Below are 18,169 nucleotides of genomic sequence, written 5' to 3'. Positions count from 1 at the left end.
TATAAGCCCTGGTAAGTCACCAAGAGAGTCGTGATCTCTTCTACCAATTCAGTACAAAACAAATAAACATTTCTTGATTCGCTTGACTTTTCGATAAGAGCATAGAGTGCACCGATCGAAAATTTCCCGTACAGTTTTGTTTTCCATCCGTCTAATGATCGAATCCGATCATGATGATTGACGTCTCAAGATTTTAGATCCATTTTATGTGTTCGCTTTTATTTATTTTTTAGTGATTGACATTTAACTTGCAAATGTAGTAAAAATAACGTTTCTATTTCTTTTTGTTTTTTTTTTCTGTTTGGTTAATACTTAATAAACCTCGTTAGTAGACAAAAATAATCAGTTGACGAATATAAAATAAAATTGGGTTTAACTGTTTTGTCTTTGACCATTTTTAGATAGACTAATAATTTTTCTCAATTACAATATCATTCATGCACCCTATGTTATTTTGAAAAAATTAAAACTTAGTCTAATTAATCTTTGTATTTATTGTGATATTTCGAAAATAAGTAGCGAGTACCTTTGTTACAAAAGTGGCATCAGCATTGTGATATATAAAAATATTTAACAAAATTCCAACCATCCTTATAATGGACTATCCAATTAACCCTCCACGATGGACGTTTCTTGGGGTATGTGAGCAATTTCATAATGTCTTTCAGGGATCTACCCGCCATGGCCTGGGCTTAACGGTAGTCATTAGTTTGTTTTGGTTCTTTAATAAAATATGATTAAATATAATTTGTGTAAAAAGATAATTTGAAACTACTCATTTTAAAATCATTATCATTAATAAGTCTGCATTTGACGTGTCATAGTTCTAAATTAATGAATGAGAATTTTTTTTATTATTCTTCGAAATACTGACCTGAAATAATTCCTCAATAGTCGCTTTACTGATGTTCACAAGTCCCAACATCTTAGACCAATGACGGGGAAGTTTCATCGCGCCACTTTTTAAATTTTGCAAATTTTTCAAACGTCTCGATTGATTGAACGAACCCATAACGGACACTTTTAGAGATTATATTTAAGATAGGCCCGTTGTTCCACAAAATGTCATGACTTCGAGCAGTGTGATAAATCGACTTGACCCGAGATTATTTATGTGGCTGGGACGCGGGCATCAACAACGACCGCATGACTCCAACTGAATGTAGAGAACGGGAATGTTGCCGTGTTTTGACGAAGCTAGCTATCTGGAAATTCGGGGTATCGCTATTATTCAAATACAATTAAGCACTCAAGTCGTTGAAGACAAAGAGAATCACTATGCCACCGAAGACTTTCATCTTTAAAAGCTCTCTGCTTAAAACTAAACTAAAACGTTTTGAACAAAACAATTTCTGATTGATTTAATAAAAGGAATTTGTACTTTGTAACAATCTTTCAGGCAACATTATTTTTCCATAAGCTTACATTATTAATTATGTCCTTTGAAATTTAAGGATTTTCATGTTGATCCTTAATCAACTTGTAGATAAAAATTTAAGGACTTTAAGAATTAAATTTAGTTTGTGCAACTCTCGAAGATTGCGGGTGCCTTTTCTTAAGGGCATATTCTTTACAATTACGTGCAAACCGTGGCAATACAGCCGACGGTTACGGATTTAATACAATTACCTTGAACGTGAACCCTTGCTTATTACACCGGTTTTCTCGAGCTAACGGAGTCAGACTGAATGACCTCATATTCAGAGAAAATCTGGTGAAGAAACGCAAAAAGAAAATACAGGGTTTTTTAATTGTTCATACATTCTTTGGATTTGCTTCTATTTAACGAAGCGAAGGAGTCGTTCTAAAGATCAACCTCAGCGACGTCTATTAGCAAGCCTTAGGTCCAAAAGTGCGTAAATAAGGGCCGAATAGCTATATATTGTTTATTATGTTTTTTTTAAGTATACACATTCTTTTAATAGACACATGAGATTATCGATTATAACTATCGTTGTTGATAGTCAACGCTCACCATAGACCAGCGGTCGGGGAACCGGGGTAAATTACCCCAAATGGGGTAAAATGCAATTTTGGGGGTAAAAATGAAACTTTTGTAAGTAAAAAGTATATATTGAAGTGAAACTTCTTTAGAATCGTTGTGATTTCAAACTCGATGAAACGAAATGAAACGAAACGAAAAAATAAGTCCATAGAGACACAAACACATAAATGTATAGGATTCAGCCGGCGAGAGAATGAGATAGAACAAATTATTTGGAAACACAAAGTTCACGTGATTGACCCAGGTATTTTATTGAGGGCTATAATATGAAAGATGCTAAAAAGAACCGAATTCGTTTTTTTTGTTCTTCGCCATGGGGTAATATCAACTTACACAAAAATATTTTGGGGTAATAATTAAAACAGTTCCCCGACCGCTGCCATAGACCTTAGATCTTCGATGGGATAAAATTTTCTTCGGTCCGATACCAGAGTATGCAAAATATAATCTAACATCTAGTTTTATCTTTGAAATGAATTTGTAAGTTGAATTTTACCGTTTAAAATCTTGGCTGTAGCAATTAAAATCATAAACCTTCATCTGGTGCGGCGGTGATTCGAAATTCGCCCCCAACGATAGTTCCACCAGTGCGAGGCAAATCTTTCTCGACCCACCAACACTAGGGTAGTTAAAATGCTGTAACTTTGCGAAAACAAACTGTATACAATTTATAGTATACAGTTGTCATTGTCGAACTCTTACAAATACCTGAAATAATCGGTCCGCACAAGCGAGAGGGACATAGTTTTCTTCGTCTAAAGTGTCTAAACCAGCTGAAAGTACCGCGGCGTGCCGATATGGACCTGTTCCGCAATGAAGATGTTAACTAACCACGTTGCGTGGGTCAAAATCGTTAATAAAATACGTTTACTACGTCAGCTATTAATGGGTACATAAGATATATCTGACAAATTCTAGTATATACAGTTTTGTGTACTCTTCAAAATTAGCATAATATTGTTAAAAGAGCATATGGCTAACGCGGTATTGTTAGTTAAACGTAAGGATATTAAAATATTCATGAACATCCTATAAATTAAAATTATTACACCGAATGAAGTTATTTGGAATAACTCTCTATAGTTTCGTTGGATTTGTATGATAGATGAATAATTGTTAAAAATCCCGATCATTGTACCGCTGGGTCTCAATTCGATTTCTTGTCGATCTTCGTGACAGACATTTTGACGGTGACTTCTGTACTTTTTAATTATATATTTTCCATCCAACTAAAAATATCAGTCACCTATTTTAATTAAATCAAAACATTCACATCACTGCACATAAATAATAACTTCGCTAAAAATATTGAATAATTACAGGTTTCTTGTGGCAGCTGAAGCAGCAAAAAAAAAGACTATAACTATCAAACATCAAAAGGATGAGATTGTAATCGATCCGTAACTCAAAAGAGTCGACGACATATTATTTGGTTTGGATTACATAAAAGGTGTTCTTGAAAAACACAACCTTCTCGATAAAGCGATGTAAATGGGTTAGTATGAGTATATCCAAGCTCTTCAGAACTAAACTTGTGAATGTCAAAAGTCATTGATCGATTGGATGCTGAGTATACCATTTCCATTTTACACATAATAAATATCCTTTAGTAAGTGATAACAAGTATTTCGCATTTATAACAATGCATTGTTAAAATAGCTAAACGCGAATGTGTTTCGAACTAGATTTTTCGTTTAGCTGACTTTTTAGATCACTATCTATTGATTACATCAACAGGTAATGATTCTCATTTTCAGTGGAGACTTCGAATACGAACGAGGTTAGCCATACTAAATACGTCGAATACGTAATAATAACTCGTTCTCACAAAATAATGAATTTATATCATTGGCGAACAGGCAACTGCAATTTCCACTAGATTCAGTCAATTTGGAAAACAGCCAGAACGGAGTTCTCAAATACAGCACACACAACCCTACTATTTCGATAGAGTAAAGCGTTATTTCAATATTGTTTTATAGTTTTTTGTTTTACTAATACACATGAGCAAAGAGCTGGTCAAGATAAATTATCTAGATCGAAATTAATAAAAATGGTTGCTTTTATGTTCACTGACTCCGATCAACCACGATATTTAGAAGGATCTATTTAACAGATACCGGACACATTTTTCGAAACTATTTTGCTACATAAAGTTTCAGACATTTTACACAATTAAAGAAAAGGATTTTTGGTGATCAAATATTTTCGATGCGCATTTCACACCAGCGCGGAGATCTATAATCAATAAAAATATATATCTTTAAAATCTCAACTGTGCGAAAAATTACCGAGCACACCATTTCGTAAAATCACACCGAGCTCCAACTATAAAACTACGAATTAAAAAACTAAAAAAAGCAAAACCACATAGTACAGTAAAACTTACCTGATTTAGTTTACAGGCGGCCACAGGAAGATTTGGAGCAGTTTGAGAGCGCCTAAATAACCACATTTTTCACGATACGACTGAAAACTTCCCTACATTTGCACGTCCAGTTGTTGATAAAGCTTTTATCAGTGCGACAAATACGCTTTCATCTAGCGTATCTATAACATGATATAACCATTATTTTTTGTTTGCTTTTCCCTCATTACCTACCTAGTTCGTGGTGAGATTAAATTGCAGTACTTTATTACTAAAAAAAATAACACACAACTAGAATTAATTAAACCAAAGTATTTGGTAATGCGTAAGACAATTGAAGTTTAAAACATAGATACACTAAATTTGTATTTAGGAAGTGTGCGTGGAAAATTTTCATGATTATCAGAACCTACGCTTGTCTCAGTTAATTAATTGTGCATAAGTGGCAATGGGATCCCAAATAAGAGTTAATCCCACTTTAGTGGGGATTTTCATAATTGGACCCTAGTGGTACGTATGTTCTTCTAATTAATTTGAGCTTCCAAATGTAAAATTTTAACATATTCGTTTTTATTGTTAAAAAATAATTTGTCTCTCATCACGAGATATAATATTCAAATATCTATTGTATTGGTCCAAAACCTGACGTTTATTTTTTGGTGCAACGCCTGATGTACCCTTCCAACTGAAACGTGTCATTGCTTAGCAGCAGGAACGAGGAGATTTCCTGTGTGCAGGCCTGCTATATCATTTACTTTAAGTACTTTAAGTAGGATGAAGTGACTTAGGAACCTAGGAGTCCGGTCGGATTATAAGTGAGTGAATGCTATTACGGGTGAATGCTACGTCTAATGCCGATATCTTCGGAATAGACTATTGTGTTAAGAGCCCTCGACCTCATTAGAAGAAAAAGTCTTAGGCGTATTATCCAAGTCAAGTATATATTGTTTCTCAACTCCATCAAACAACGTGTTAATAGTAATATTAATGGTATTAATATCATCATTTCATGGATACATTTTGAACTGTAAAACTGGATATTAACTTGACATTAAGTAAGTAGCTTTTACTTAGAATAAACTAAATAAAAATGAGAATTAAATTTGCTTACAAATTAACCTTAAATCGTTTATACTAAAAATATTTTTCTTTAAAAATAGTCTAACTTCTAATACGGTAAAAAACTTTTGTTAATTTTGTAGGCGTTATGAATAACTACGGCCTATTATATCAATATATGGCGTGTAGTATTATTGTAAATAGAGTGTTTGCCAATCCATTATTATGATTTTAAGTATGCAATCGATTTTTTTAGTGTATAATATTTACACCCATTATAAGGCTTCGGTTTATCTTTCATCCGAGTATTACAAAACATGACATTAAATCTATATATTAATACGTGAAGCAAAAACTTTGTATCACTTTTTACGAAAATTGTGCGGACGGAAGAGTATGAAATTTTCCACACTTATAGAGAATATAGAGAAGAAGTGCACAAAGCTAATTTTTTTTTAAATATTGCATAAAAGATACATTAAATCAATAAAAAAAACATTACACACACTGCATACCATGTATTTGACGCACACACGCATGCATACTATTTATTGTCAAGCTTTTGTTCTTGACGTCTGTTGTCAAATTGAGATTAAATATTGTTTGTCTTTGTTAATATTTTTTATAGTTGTAGTCTTTGCGATATTTGTGATTATAGAAGTATAAAATACAATCATAATAGTGTACAAACTTACAATTCCAATTAATTATAGTCGAATTTCGACTACTGCGGGACCTCTAGTACATAATAATACGTACACTCCGATTTAGTCGTATTGATACATGCAGAGCCTTCTTGTTAGAAAAGCAATCTTATGTCATTTGATGCATGCCAATTCTTCTCTTCTGAGTTTAATTTAAAAGTAAATATCAAAAATTTCGACGGTCCTTATGTACAAAGCGACATATTAAAATGGTGTGTTTATTTTTCATTTATGGCTTTGTGTTGTCCATGCCCTTATACGTATAATGATTTTTTTCTTAATTACCATGTGCTAAATAAATGCTCTAATCGTATAAGAGAATAAGTATAATGGTTTCAAAGAATTGGTATTGGTATAACATACCGATATCTTTGTTTTTTTTTATCGCTTAGATAGGTGGACGAGCTCATAGCACTCAGCCAGAGCCCATAGACATCAACAACATAAATGCCCCCCGGCCATCTTGAGATATAAGTTCTAAGTCTCAGTTTTATAGTAAAACATTAATTCTCATATTCTTATTCTTCATATTATCATCATTATCATCACCATCATCTCAGCCTATCCACTGTCCACTGCCGAACATAGGCCTCTCCAAGTGATATCCAGTGCGGTCGGTCCGTTGCCACCTGCATCCAACGTTACCCAGCGGTTCTTGCCAGGTCGTCGATCCATCTCGTAGGTGGCCGTATTAATATTATAGTAATCATTAATTAGGCTTAATAAAAGTAATTATGTCGATTTCTCTCTTCGACTTCTTACTAAGGCGCGAGAGTATCTAGTAGACTCTGGGAAAGACGAATTCGAAGATAATGAGAATGAATCTATTCCTAACAGACCTAAAATACTGAAACATACATTACCAAACAAAAGAAGGCAAAACTAGGCAATCCAGGCGCTTAATAACAGAAATCGAAATAATCGCTTCAGTGCGCCACGTAGGGCACCGGTGACCTACATGGCAGTCAATGTGTTAAAGGCACAAATGATTAAACTTTGGTGATTAAACTAAACGTCGGTGCATGCTTTATGATGTTAAACCAACTTTGACATAGCTAGTTAATTGAAAAATGTCTTACCCTCAGTATCCTGAACGGGCTCTCGGCTAGGAAGCATACTTCCCCCGAATTCAGCATATCAGTCGTACTGGGAAGCATTGTCTGGAGTTCTCCGCCGGGATCTGGCGTTTCGTGCTGCTGTTGATTTCTTCCACTAAGAGTCCACATCCAGTCCTGATTTGAAAAAAAAAGTACTTTTAGTGTGTTCTTTTTTTCAATTGGAGTCTCTTAAAATTTCACCTGTATGAAATTTGGGATAGGAAATCTGATGATACTTATATTGGCAGTTTATATTTTATTGCTTAGCCAATACAAAGTTGCATAACACCAATACCCAAGTTTGATAACTTGAAGACATACAATTTCTACAAGAAAATGATGAGATTAATTAGCAGCTGCTCGAAAAGACCGGTTATCCTTAAGTAGGACCTCTTGTGAGTCCGCGCGACTAGGTACCACCACCCTGCCTATTTCTGCCGTGAAGCAGTAATGCGTTTCGATTTGAAGGGTGGGGCAGCCGTTGTAAGTATACTTGAGACCTTAGAACTTATATCTCAAGGTGGCTGGCGCAATTACGTCCTAGATGTCTACAGGCTCCAGTAACCACTCAATACCAGGTGGACTATGAGCTCGTCCACCCACCTAAGCAATAAAAAATATATGTCATTTCCTATAATGCAAGAACACCTAAAAATATCCAACTATAAAATGTATAGATACTCGGACCAAACATTCCAAATTGGAGCACAAGATAAATTAGTCTGAGAACCGGACCCGAACGCTATTACCAAACCGTATAACATCACACACATTGATAACAAAAACAAGTCCTGTTTACACTACCGAATCAACCCGAGATTTATTTGAAGAAGTTTAATTAAACTCCTGATAACATAATTTATTATGTTCCCGAGAGGGCCATTCGATGCCGGGGCCCAATCCTGATGATGGCCTTCAAATGAGGGTCTACCTCTCAGGAATTTCGTAGTTGGTTGAAATCTAACCGCATCATATTATAACCGTCTTTAGAACAATGATGTAATATTTATTGTCATCTAAAAGCTAAAGAAGCTATTTAATTACATATAGACAGAAAACAATAAATTAATAATTAAAAGTGTTCATTCAAAATATTAATGAAATAAAAATTAAATTATTAGTTATATCAGGAAGAAATGAACGAACAACAAGTCGCCACTTACTGTCTGAGTACATTGATAAATAAAAAATTTAAGTGTTTATTCAAAACATGAACGAAATATTAAAAAAAACACAATAATTTTTATTAAATTAAACAAATTAATTTTATTAAATTTTATTTAATTTTATTAAATTAAAAAAAATATTCTGCACGTACTGACTGGAAGACTCGGGTTGTGATTTGACTGAAAAAAGGAAACGATCCTTCGAACAGATATCGAAACGATTTGCTTAGAGGCATAATAAGCTTTGAAGTCGTCGTGGCCTAAAGGATAAGACGTCCGGTGCATTCGTGTCGAGCGATGCACCGGTGTTCGAATCTCAGGCGGGTACAAATTTTTCTAATAAAATACGTACTCAACAAATGTTCACAATTGACTTGCACGGTGAAGGAAGAACATCGTGTATAAAAAATCAAACCCGCAAAATTATAATTTGCGTAATTACTGGTGGCAGGACATCTTGTGAGTCCGCGCGGGTAGGTCCCACCACCCTGCCTATTTCTGCCGTGAAGCAGTAATGCGTTTCGGTTTGAAGGGTGGGCCAGTCGTTGTAACTATATTTTTATACTTATTGTACACAAAAAGAAAATACAATAAAAACAGATTTAAAGAATGTCTAAATACTATATACAAAGGCGAGCTTAACTCATTCATGAGTTTTCTTCCAGCAAACCATTAGCAGAGAGAAATACGATGTATAAGAGGGGAATAGTGTACAATATAAGAGCTATTAAAGCATGATTTTTAAACTAAGCATTAAAAAAATAATCTAATATTAAATGAAAAATACATATAAATAAAAATACATAAAACAATAACTTAAATACGATTAAAGTGATAGGAAATGTTTCTTCATTTGACTCTTAAAAACTTCTAGAGAGGAACTAGCACGAATAGGTTGAGGGAGAGAATTCCATAATCGCACTGCTTGTATTGTGAAAGAGCCTCTATAGCGACTAGAGATGTGTATGGGAGTTTTTAAAAGAAGAGAAGTGGCTTGTTGACTAACTTTGCCGTCAGGAATCAGATATTCAATATCACTCTAATCACTATATTTGAAATCTTAGAACTTATGTTTCAAGGTGGGTGGCGAATTTACGTTGTAGAGATTTATGGGCTCCAGTAACCACTTAACACCAGGTGAGCTGTGAGCTCGTCCAACTATCTAACCAAAAAAAAAAGCTTGTGACCACCTCACAAGCTCTTTTAGTTTACCAGGCAAGATAATGCCAATAACGTCTGCTCCTTTACACGGTACGGAAAAGATGCAACTCGACATAGTGCTATTCTCCGCCGTCAACCTTCCTATCATGTTTGTGAATTCGAGGTCTGTGGATTGAGAACTAAAGGTACACTGGGTATGCCGTTTATAGGCCAGTAGTTACTTCTGCATTTTCTTCGTCATCGCATGCCGGTTTGGCTGAAGGTCATATAAGTAGAACTTGAGGTTCCGACAGCGCGAGACAACTCGTTGCTAATGAACCTTAAGGCTTCGTCAAACAGAACGCGTACTTAGCTCTGCGTTTTGACGTCAGGCATTGTAATTTTTTACAATTTTTATTTTAGCGTCCGAGTGAATATGTATTAAAATACTGGATAATGCCCGAAAAATTGATAGAATTAGTTAGAAAATACCCATGCTTATACAATACCACATCTGAATCACTCGATTTCTTAATACTTTTAAATTTTCACACTGCTATCGAGGGCACTATGATTTGGCGAATGCGTTGCGTCAAGGAGCGTTAGACTCATCTAGTCAATTTGTGTGACATGAAAAGAGCGCGACGTTAAGTACGCGGCGCTAAGTACGTACGTTCTGTTTGACGAAGGCTTTAATGTTTTCGATCAAGACAAAATTAATCGAATCGTGTAAATTTTCATCAAAGTTAAACGTCAATGAAATAAGCTAAATCGTTACTAATTAATTTAGTACAAAATTAATAGCAAATTTAAGTGATTTCCAATTTAATTTCATGTGAGCATCGATACTCGTGCATCGCCACGTGACACACGTTCTGTTAATCGTTTTAATAAAACAATAAATAATAAGAGCGTCGTTCGTATTGAACGTGATCAGAGAAAGTTGTTCGATAATATCAACTTGTTGCTTTGTAACAAAAAAAAAAACTTTTGAACAGAATATGGTTCCTACTAGTGGTAGGACCTCTTGGGAGTCCGCACGGGTAGGTACCACCACCACGTCTATTTCCTTCGTGAAGCAGTAATCGTTTCGGTTCGAAGGGTGTGGTAGCCGTTGTAACTATACTGAGATCTTAGAACATATATCTCGAGGTGGGTGGCGCATTTACGTTGTAGATGTCTATGGGCTCCAGTAACCACTTAATATCAGGTGGGCTGTGAGCTCGTCCATCCTTCTAAGCAATAAAAAAAAAGTAAGAATTACAAGAAGGTATGCAAAGTGTGAAGAACGTAAAATGTTACTTGTAAAAGCATGTTGATGAGGTTTGTTAATTTATGTCATTTATTCTTCTTTTTTTATGGCTTTGATGGGTGGACGAGCTCACAGCCCACCTGGTATTAAGTGGTTATTGGAGCCCATAGTCATCCACAACGAAAATGCGCCACCCACCTTGAGATATAAGTTCTAAGGTCTCAAGTTAAGTTACAACAGCTGCCCCACCCTTCGAACCGAAACGCATTACTGCTTCACAGCAGAAATAGGCAGGGTGGTGGTACCTACCCGTGCGGACTCACAAAAGGTCCTACCACTAGTAATATATTTTGTGCACAGATATTGTGCTGGAGCACACAGAGACCATAAAGATAGGAAGCCTGCAATGAGCAAGGCCTGTGGTGTAAGCAGTCGAGGTAGAAGTACCCAAATCCCTGGTGAAGAGCCGCAGAAATAGACATAGGCCAATCTCAGATGGTTGAACGGCGTCGAACAGGACACTAAGAATTTAGGGTTGATAGCTTGAAGAAGAAAAACCATTAATAGATTAGACTGTATAGATTTTTAGCCGGGCTAGGGCATTAGCCGCTAATGCGGCTTAAATCAAATCAAATCTAATCAAATCAAAAAAAATATATTCAACATAAATGAAAGTACATACTTGTTGAACGTCAAAAAGAACTACCGCCAATTCATAAAAACTAGCCTCCGTCCTGAGAAGAACTGGCAAGAAACCCAGCGGGCATGTCTTTTCTTTTAAATATTAGCTTCTTTTTTTTAAGTATTAGATTTTTTAAAATATTCATTTTTACAATGAGTATTATAACGTAATGCTTCAGATCAGGGACGTCTTAAACTAGGATGGGGCCCTTGGGCACACAAGAATTTGAGGCCCTTTTGGAAAGTAAAAAAAGCGAATTATAATAACATTTTTTTACTGAGTATGACCATTTATTATAGGTAATCAAATACAGTATGATATAATATGTCGTTAATGATATTAGAATTATGCTGGTTTTTTGGTTACGATTTCGATAACGGTTTCTTTCGGGATTTCGGTTGAGCAAAATCTTCTATTATAGGCATAGTACATGCCTTGTAAATACCTTCTGATTACTGATTTGTGAAAAAAGTGTAATGGGCCCGAAAAAATGTTTTGAGAATAAACGTGTGAGAGAAATTGTCGGTCTTTCGGGGCCCCCTGAGAATGGGAGCCTTGGGCACGGGCCCCGTGTGCCCTTATGGTAAAGACGGTATTGCTTCAGATGATGATGATACAACACATGCAGACAGGTAAACGCTCATAGTTAATGTTTACAGCTCTTATACCGTATCGTCATATACTAATAACAATTTACAGTTAAATTTGAGTCGTATGCTACGTTCTGAAAAACATCAAAAAGCATTCGATACGTCGGAACTATAATATAAAATTTATTAAAAACGAAATTAAAACAATTAAAGTACATTTAATGTAGCCGCGATTCGCTAAAGCCAAACATCAAGAAGTGAATACCAGCATGCGATAAAGCTTATTTAATTCTTCACTTTTTTGTATATTTTTTCTTTTTATCGAAAGGCTTATTTCACGCCTTTGATAATCTTCTAAATCTCCAACAATAAATCCCTTAAAGCATTTAAGGGTCCGTCTTAATTTCTGGCACACGAAGCCAATTACGCCCACATTGAGGCCGTCACAAGACATAAAGAACAAGGACGACACTATAAAGACAGAGTGCGTTTTGTCACAGGTCAGTTTTCGGGGTTAAAAGATGTACCGATATTTTTTGCTTGGCAACGCTTATATTCAAAGACATTAATTAATATATTTTTTTAAAAAACAACAGTGTAGGAGTTATTGATTTTTTTTATATTGCAACCAAAATATCACATAGCTAAAATTGGTTTTCTGTTTTCCTAATTCCACTGACTCACTAATTTAATAAATATTTTTACAATAATTTTAATTTCCATAAGGTACTATGGCTCTTGTGATTTCTCAAAGTTAGTTTTTGCTAATCAGTTTTTTTTTCTTTCTTTCAAAACTCTTATTTTTTCTCAAATTTATGATTTGAAACTCTACCTACATATTTACAAGAAACAAAAACCTATCTGAGTTAGCAACGGTAAAAAATGTTATTGAATTTTTTCATGAATAAAAAAGTAGCCATCTTGATTGACAATGTTAAAACGAGTTAACTTGATGGGCTTTTAACGTTTTATGTAATGCTTTTTGATATACTCGTCGTAGACAAAGAGTAAAGTGGTAGAAGAATGAACAACGGAAACTTGCAGTAGTAAAATTTATTATTAGAAGCCCAGAAGAAGGATAATATTTATAAATTTCATTAAACGTAATGTTGTCTTCGGTTTTCGATAAACGTAGATAAAACATACTGTTATTACGGCTTAACTTTACCTTGATTATTATTGTTTTTATTGTTGTTACGTTGGTAAGAGTAACGCCATCTATCGCCGAATAGTCGAACGAATATTGAAGTACAACGCCATCTATTGTCAAATAGCGGAAACACACAATACTCGACTTTTGTGGGATATTCTCGATGATCGTAGGGATTTCGTCTCGACTATAAATGCGTTGCAGAGATGTCACGCAGTCAGTTAGTGATCGGAAGTAATCGAAGCGAAACAGCGAAGGGATCAAAACGCGAAGCGGAAGAAGCGAATTGAGAATTTTAAAGTGTCCTGTGAGCGTTCTAAGTGCAAATCACAGTGTGAACTTTATTTATCCCGAACCCCAGCGCGTAAGATTATTTAATTTCATGTATTGTGTTTTTGTATATTAAATAACCAAAGTAGCTTGAAAATTTGTACTGCAGTGAAGATCACCGAGTCAACATTAAAATGGCATGCATTGTTAAGTCCTCATACCAGTGTGCTTAGTGCGAGTTTTTTAACGTTCTCGATAGCGTAAAAGTTGACTCAAATTTGTATGGAGTTGGAACGTTTGCCTACGTTTGCCGCTAGGGGCGCTGTACCCAGTGAAAGAGAATAGTTACCAGAAACGATGATAGTGACAGTAATCCATTTTGTTGGGCCATCACTGGAAACTGGATAATCAATGAAACCTGTACACAATGACGTCACTGACATGTCAATGACGTAAATGACGTAAATGTATCAATGACGACGAAAAATTCAATAACATTTTTTACCGTTGCCAACTCAGATAGGTTTTTGTTTCTTGTAAATATGTAGGTAGAGTTTCAAATCATAAATTTGAGAAAAAATAAGAGTTTTGAAAGAAAGAAAAAAAAACTGATTAGCAAAAACTAACTTTGAGAAATCACAAGAGCCATAGTACCTTATGGAAATTAAAATTATTGTAAAAATATTTATTAAATTAGTGAGTCAGTGGAATTAGGAAAATAGAAAACCAATTTTGACATGTCAGTGACGTCATTGTCGATATTGTGTCATTGTGTTCGATATTTTTTTGGCAACATGTTGCCAAAAAATATCGATTCCAAAATAGAACTCAAAATTACTATTTTTGCACTGAACGTAATTTACTATGGCTCATATGACCCTGGGTTAGTCCGCTAGCTACCTTATCTTTAGATCCCAAGCCTGCGTTAAATGAACTACCTAACTAAAACACCAACTATTTGTAAATATGTAGGTGGATAAGAAAATAAATATTGTTTTCCTTTGTTAGGGTCGTTTTCTTGGCTTCGGACTATTTATTTTTTTCTACAATATTGAAAGTCACGAAAGTTTGAAACGATTGTTGTTACATTACAGCATACGCAGTTAGCGTGTGCTCCATATACCAGTTCACGATTAGTGTATTTAACAATTAAATAGTTTTTAAATATTGTCAACACTTTTTAAATGTTTCATATACTGTGTACCGTGCATAAATTTAAAAGGAACCCTAAAATTCCAAAACGTAATAAGCAAAGCTACCTACGTTAAATTATTCACGAATACTCTTAACGGTTTTTTTTTCATGTTCACTCAAGTTCCAATTTATTACAAACATATTAAAAATTCATAAGCAAAATGAAATAGCGATGTTTTGCAAGTTTCCTAATCAATTTCAAAGGAAACTGTTTTTAACACAACCACAATAATTTACATGTCTACATTCAACAGTTCACTTTATTTAACATGCTTTATAAATTAGCTATCAAAAAATAAATCATCACTACTGTTTTGTCTTAAATTTCAAACAGTATTGATATGGTTTACTATAAGCCTCCAAAAGCAGGTAGAATCATAGGACGTCATTACGGATCCTCCCGATCCGTTAACGGTGCTTTTAGGTACCTCAAGCACCGGTCACCGTCCTCGCCGAACCCGTCGCTTGCGACGAAGGGCTCGACGAGTAAGTTAACCCATAGTGAGTTTCTAGCCGGATTTTCTCAGTGGGTCGCGTTTCCAATCCGGGGTAGATTCTGCGAAGCACTGCTCTTGCTAGAGCCAGTGTTAGAAATACTCCCGGTCTGAACCCCGTGAGCTTACCTACACGTCAAGGAGGAGCTGAACTAGCCTCTAAAGGCCATAAGCATATGTAGGAAAAAATAAAGTATCATAGGTTTTTTTGACTGATTTTGCTACGACAAAGTAAGACATTCCTGTACAAAATATAGGGTAAGAAGTTGATAATAAAATTAGTGTTGCTGGGGGCAGCTACAGGAAAAAAAATACCACGATCTTACCTTAGTCTAGGTAGTGGAGATAAATTTATTCTCTGTTCCCCGTTTCATAATATTTTAAAACGTAACCGACCCTTTAGAGGCCACACTTAGAAACCGAGCAGTTTCTAATTGGATGTTGTGTTAATGATACAACATCTTGTTATGCTCTAGAATGAATCTGTCTAGTTAAAGTTAAGAGCGGAATGGAGAACGGATAATGTTAACGAAAAATTTGCATTCCACAAAAAAATATTAATCTACTTTTTACGCTAACTAATATAGCATTTATGCATTATTATATATTATATAAGGAAATAAAGTTATAATTACTTATTTGGTTATGCGTTGTATATATATATATACAACTGTATATATTTATACTGCTAGAAATTGTTAATTTATTTTTTTATTCCTTCCCGGTCGCGGACGGAACCCACAGCACTCAATCTGCGTGCTGTGGGTCTCGTCTGCGGAGGAGATGCTGGACTCCTACCGGGCGCGTCCGTAGGTGGCGGATAACGGGATCCTCTGGGCGACATTCCCAGAGGTATCGTCCGATCTTTTTCGTTGCAAGGATTCTTAGGTTTTAGGTCCTAGGTATAGGGTTAGGTTTAGATGTAGGTTAAGGTCCTAGGTTTAGGATTAGGTTAAGGCTTAAGTTAGGATAATGTAGTTAGGCTTTGCAACGAAAGAGATCGGATGACGCGGACCAAACCGGCACTAGGAGGAGCGGAAGGACTGCGTCCTCCACACTCTTCATTAAGTGAAGAGTGCTCCTTCTGGAGGGCGCAGCTTTCGAAGGCACCGGTTCGCCGGCCTGCCGTGAGCGGTGGCACTCTGCGCCCCGTTGTCGTGGAAGTGAGCCAGCAACTGCTGGCCGCTGGTTGCCATGTCCCCGGCTTCGGCTACAGGGGAACGCCCCCCAGATATGGGGGGTACCGGTTCACCGGCGTGGCTTCGTGGTTGCTCGTTTCGAGCGTCGGGCGGTGGTCTGCCGAGTTGCTCTGTGCACTCGGTGTGCTGCCGGCCATCCCGTAATCCCCACTGGGTGGGGGACGGTGGCCGCTGCCGCAAGGCATGGGGCTGCGAGGACGCAAACCTCTATAAAAAATACCCCAATCCCAAGCCTTGATGCCCGGTGAGGGGATGAATGGCTGGAGGGAGTCCAGTCCCGAGGGCATCACCCGATCCCAGGGGACTTCACCCCTGGTTAAATAAAAAAAAGAAAAAATCAAATGTAATGGACAGTTGTAAAAAGATATTACCCCAGGAGGGTACCTCCCGCTCTGCGGGAGGAGAATCCCTCCGTGCATCCGAGCAATCGGATGCACGCTGCCCTTCGTATTCTGGGGGGGGCACCAACTGCCACGACGAGGAAGGCGGTAGCACGAGCCGCGTAAGGGAGAGGGTCCCGATCGTGCTCTTGGAGCGCTGCGACAGCGTGGTCTCACTGCGCTCGACACGAAGCTCCGCGAGGGGTTGCGTGTCGAGTGGTCGAGATTCGCCGCGGCTGTTATCTTTAGGCAGCGCCGGAAAAGGGGAGAAAGAAGCAGGGAGGATTCAACGGAAGCGGAAGACGGTCAAGCGGCCGACGAGTCCCGCCCCGCTCGACTCCTCCGAAGGAGAGCCCATGGCCGCGAAGTTCTTGGCGATCGAGGAAGGGCCGGCAAATGCTACGGCGTCGCTCGCCAATAGCAAGTCAACCCGAAACGGACTGGTCGCGACCGGATCGGTGCAGACCAGAGCCGCTTGCCGCAGGGCAAAAATCACGGTTGAGCAGCTGCAGGCACAGAACGCAGGGCTGCTTGCCGAAAATTTGGAGCTGCGCGCCGAAGTCGCCGCGCTGCACATGCGGGTGGATGAGCTTATTGCGGAGCTCCGTAACCTGACTCCACCCGATGGCGTGGAGGTGGCGGAGCTGAAGCGGCGGTTCGCCATCTTGGAGGCACGCAGCTCACCGGTGGAGCGTGCAAGACCGCCGCTTGCCCATGAGGGAAAAGCCGCCGCCCAAGCGAAGCCCCAGTCCGCTGGGCTCGCTAAGCTTGAAAGGGCCCAATTATCAAGGGCCACTGTATATGGACCCGCTGGACGGCAAACGCCTGTCCAGCCCGCAAGACCACAGCCTACGGCCGCTAACACGCGCCAGGCCGTTAAGGTGAGGCCCGGTAGGAGCCGCACGAAAAAAAAGGGGAACGTGAATGCTGCTAAGCCGGTACCGCCACCCCAGCCCCACCCGCTGCCTCCAGCTCCATCCAGTATGGATGTGGCCTGGACTGAGGTGGTGAAGCGGGGCAATAAGAATAAAAAAAGGGTGCCGGCTGCGGCACGCCCCCAGCCCGCCCCAGCGGCTGCTGCTCCCCATCAAGAGGGTCGAGTGGCAGCTCAAGGAAAAAACAAGAGGCGTCGAAACGGCAAACCGCGCGCTCCACGGTCAGCGGCAGTGGTCTTGGAGCTACTGCCGGCTGCAAAGGAAAAGGGCATTACCTATATGGAGGTAATGAGCCGAGCGCGTGGTGCCGTTGATGTCGACGCCATAGGCGTGGAGGGCGGGCTCAAGGTTCGGCACACCGCTAACGGGGCCCGGCTACTGGAATGTCCAGGCGCCCAATCTGGCGCAGCCGCGGACAGACTGGTGGCGCGGCTCCGGGAGATTTTGCCGGACCCAGAGATAGTGCGCATCGAACGCCCCGTCA

General features: G+C 38.2%; 1 protein-coding gene across 4 annotated transcripts in view; it reads right to left on the bottom strand.

Annotated features, from left to right (window-relative positions):
* TrpA1 (Transient receptor potential cation channel A1) overlaps positions 1–18,169 on the bottom strand; it is a 67,830-nt gene that overhangs the window by 40,351 nt on the left and 9,310 nt on the right. For 2 of the 4 annotated variants that reach the window (XM_089727153.1, XM_089727169.1), the window contains exon 2: positions 7,216–7,368. In XM_089727153.1, coding sequence (XP_089583279.1) covers positions 7,216–7,368 — 153 coding nt within the window. Of the gene's footprint in view, positions 1–874; positions 1,139–7,215; positions 7,369–18,169 lie in introns of those variants that run through there. The other 2 variants (XM_089727156.1, XM_089727160.1) reach the window with 1 other exon arrangement.

This window comes from Bombyx mandarina, chromosome 01 (assembly GCF_030267445.1).
Source record: "Bombyx mandarina strain Sakado chromosome 01, ASM3026744v2".
Lineage (NCBI taxonomy): Eukaryota > Metazoa > Arthropoda > Insecta > Lepidoptera > Bombycidae > Bombyx > Bombyx mandarina.
Note: the sequence above shows the minus strand (reverse complement) of the source record. Positions and strands in the feature narration are given on the sequence as shown.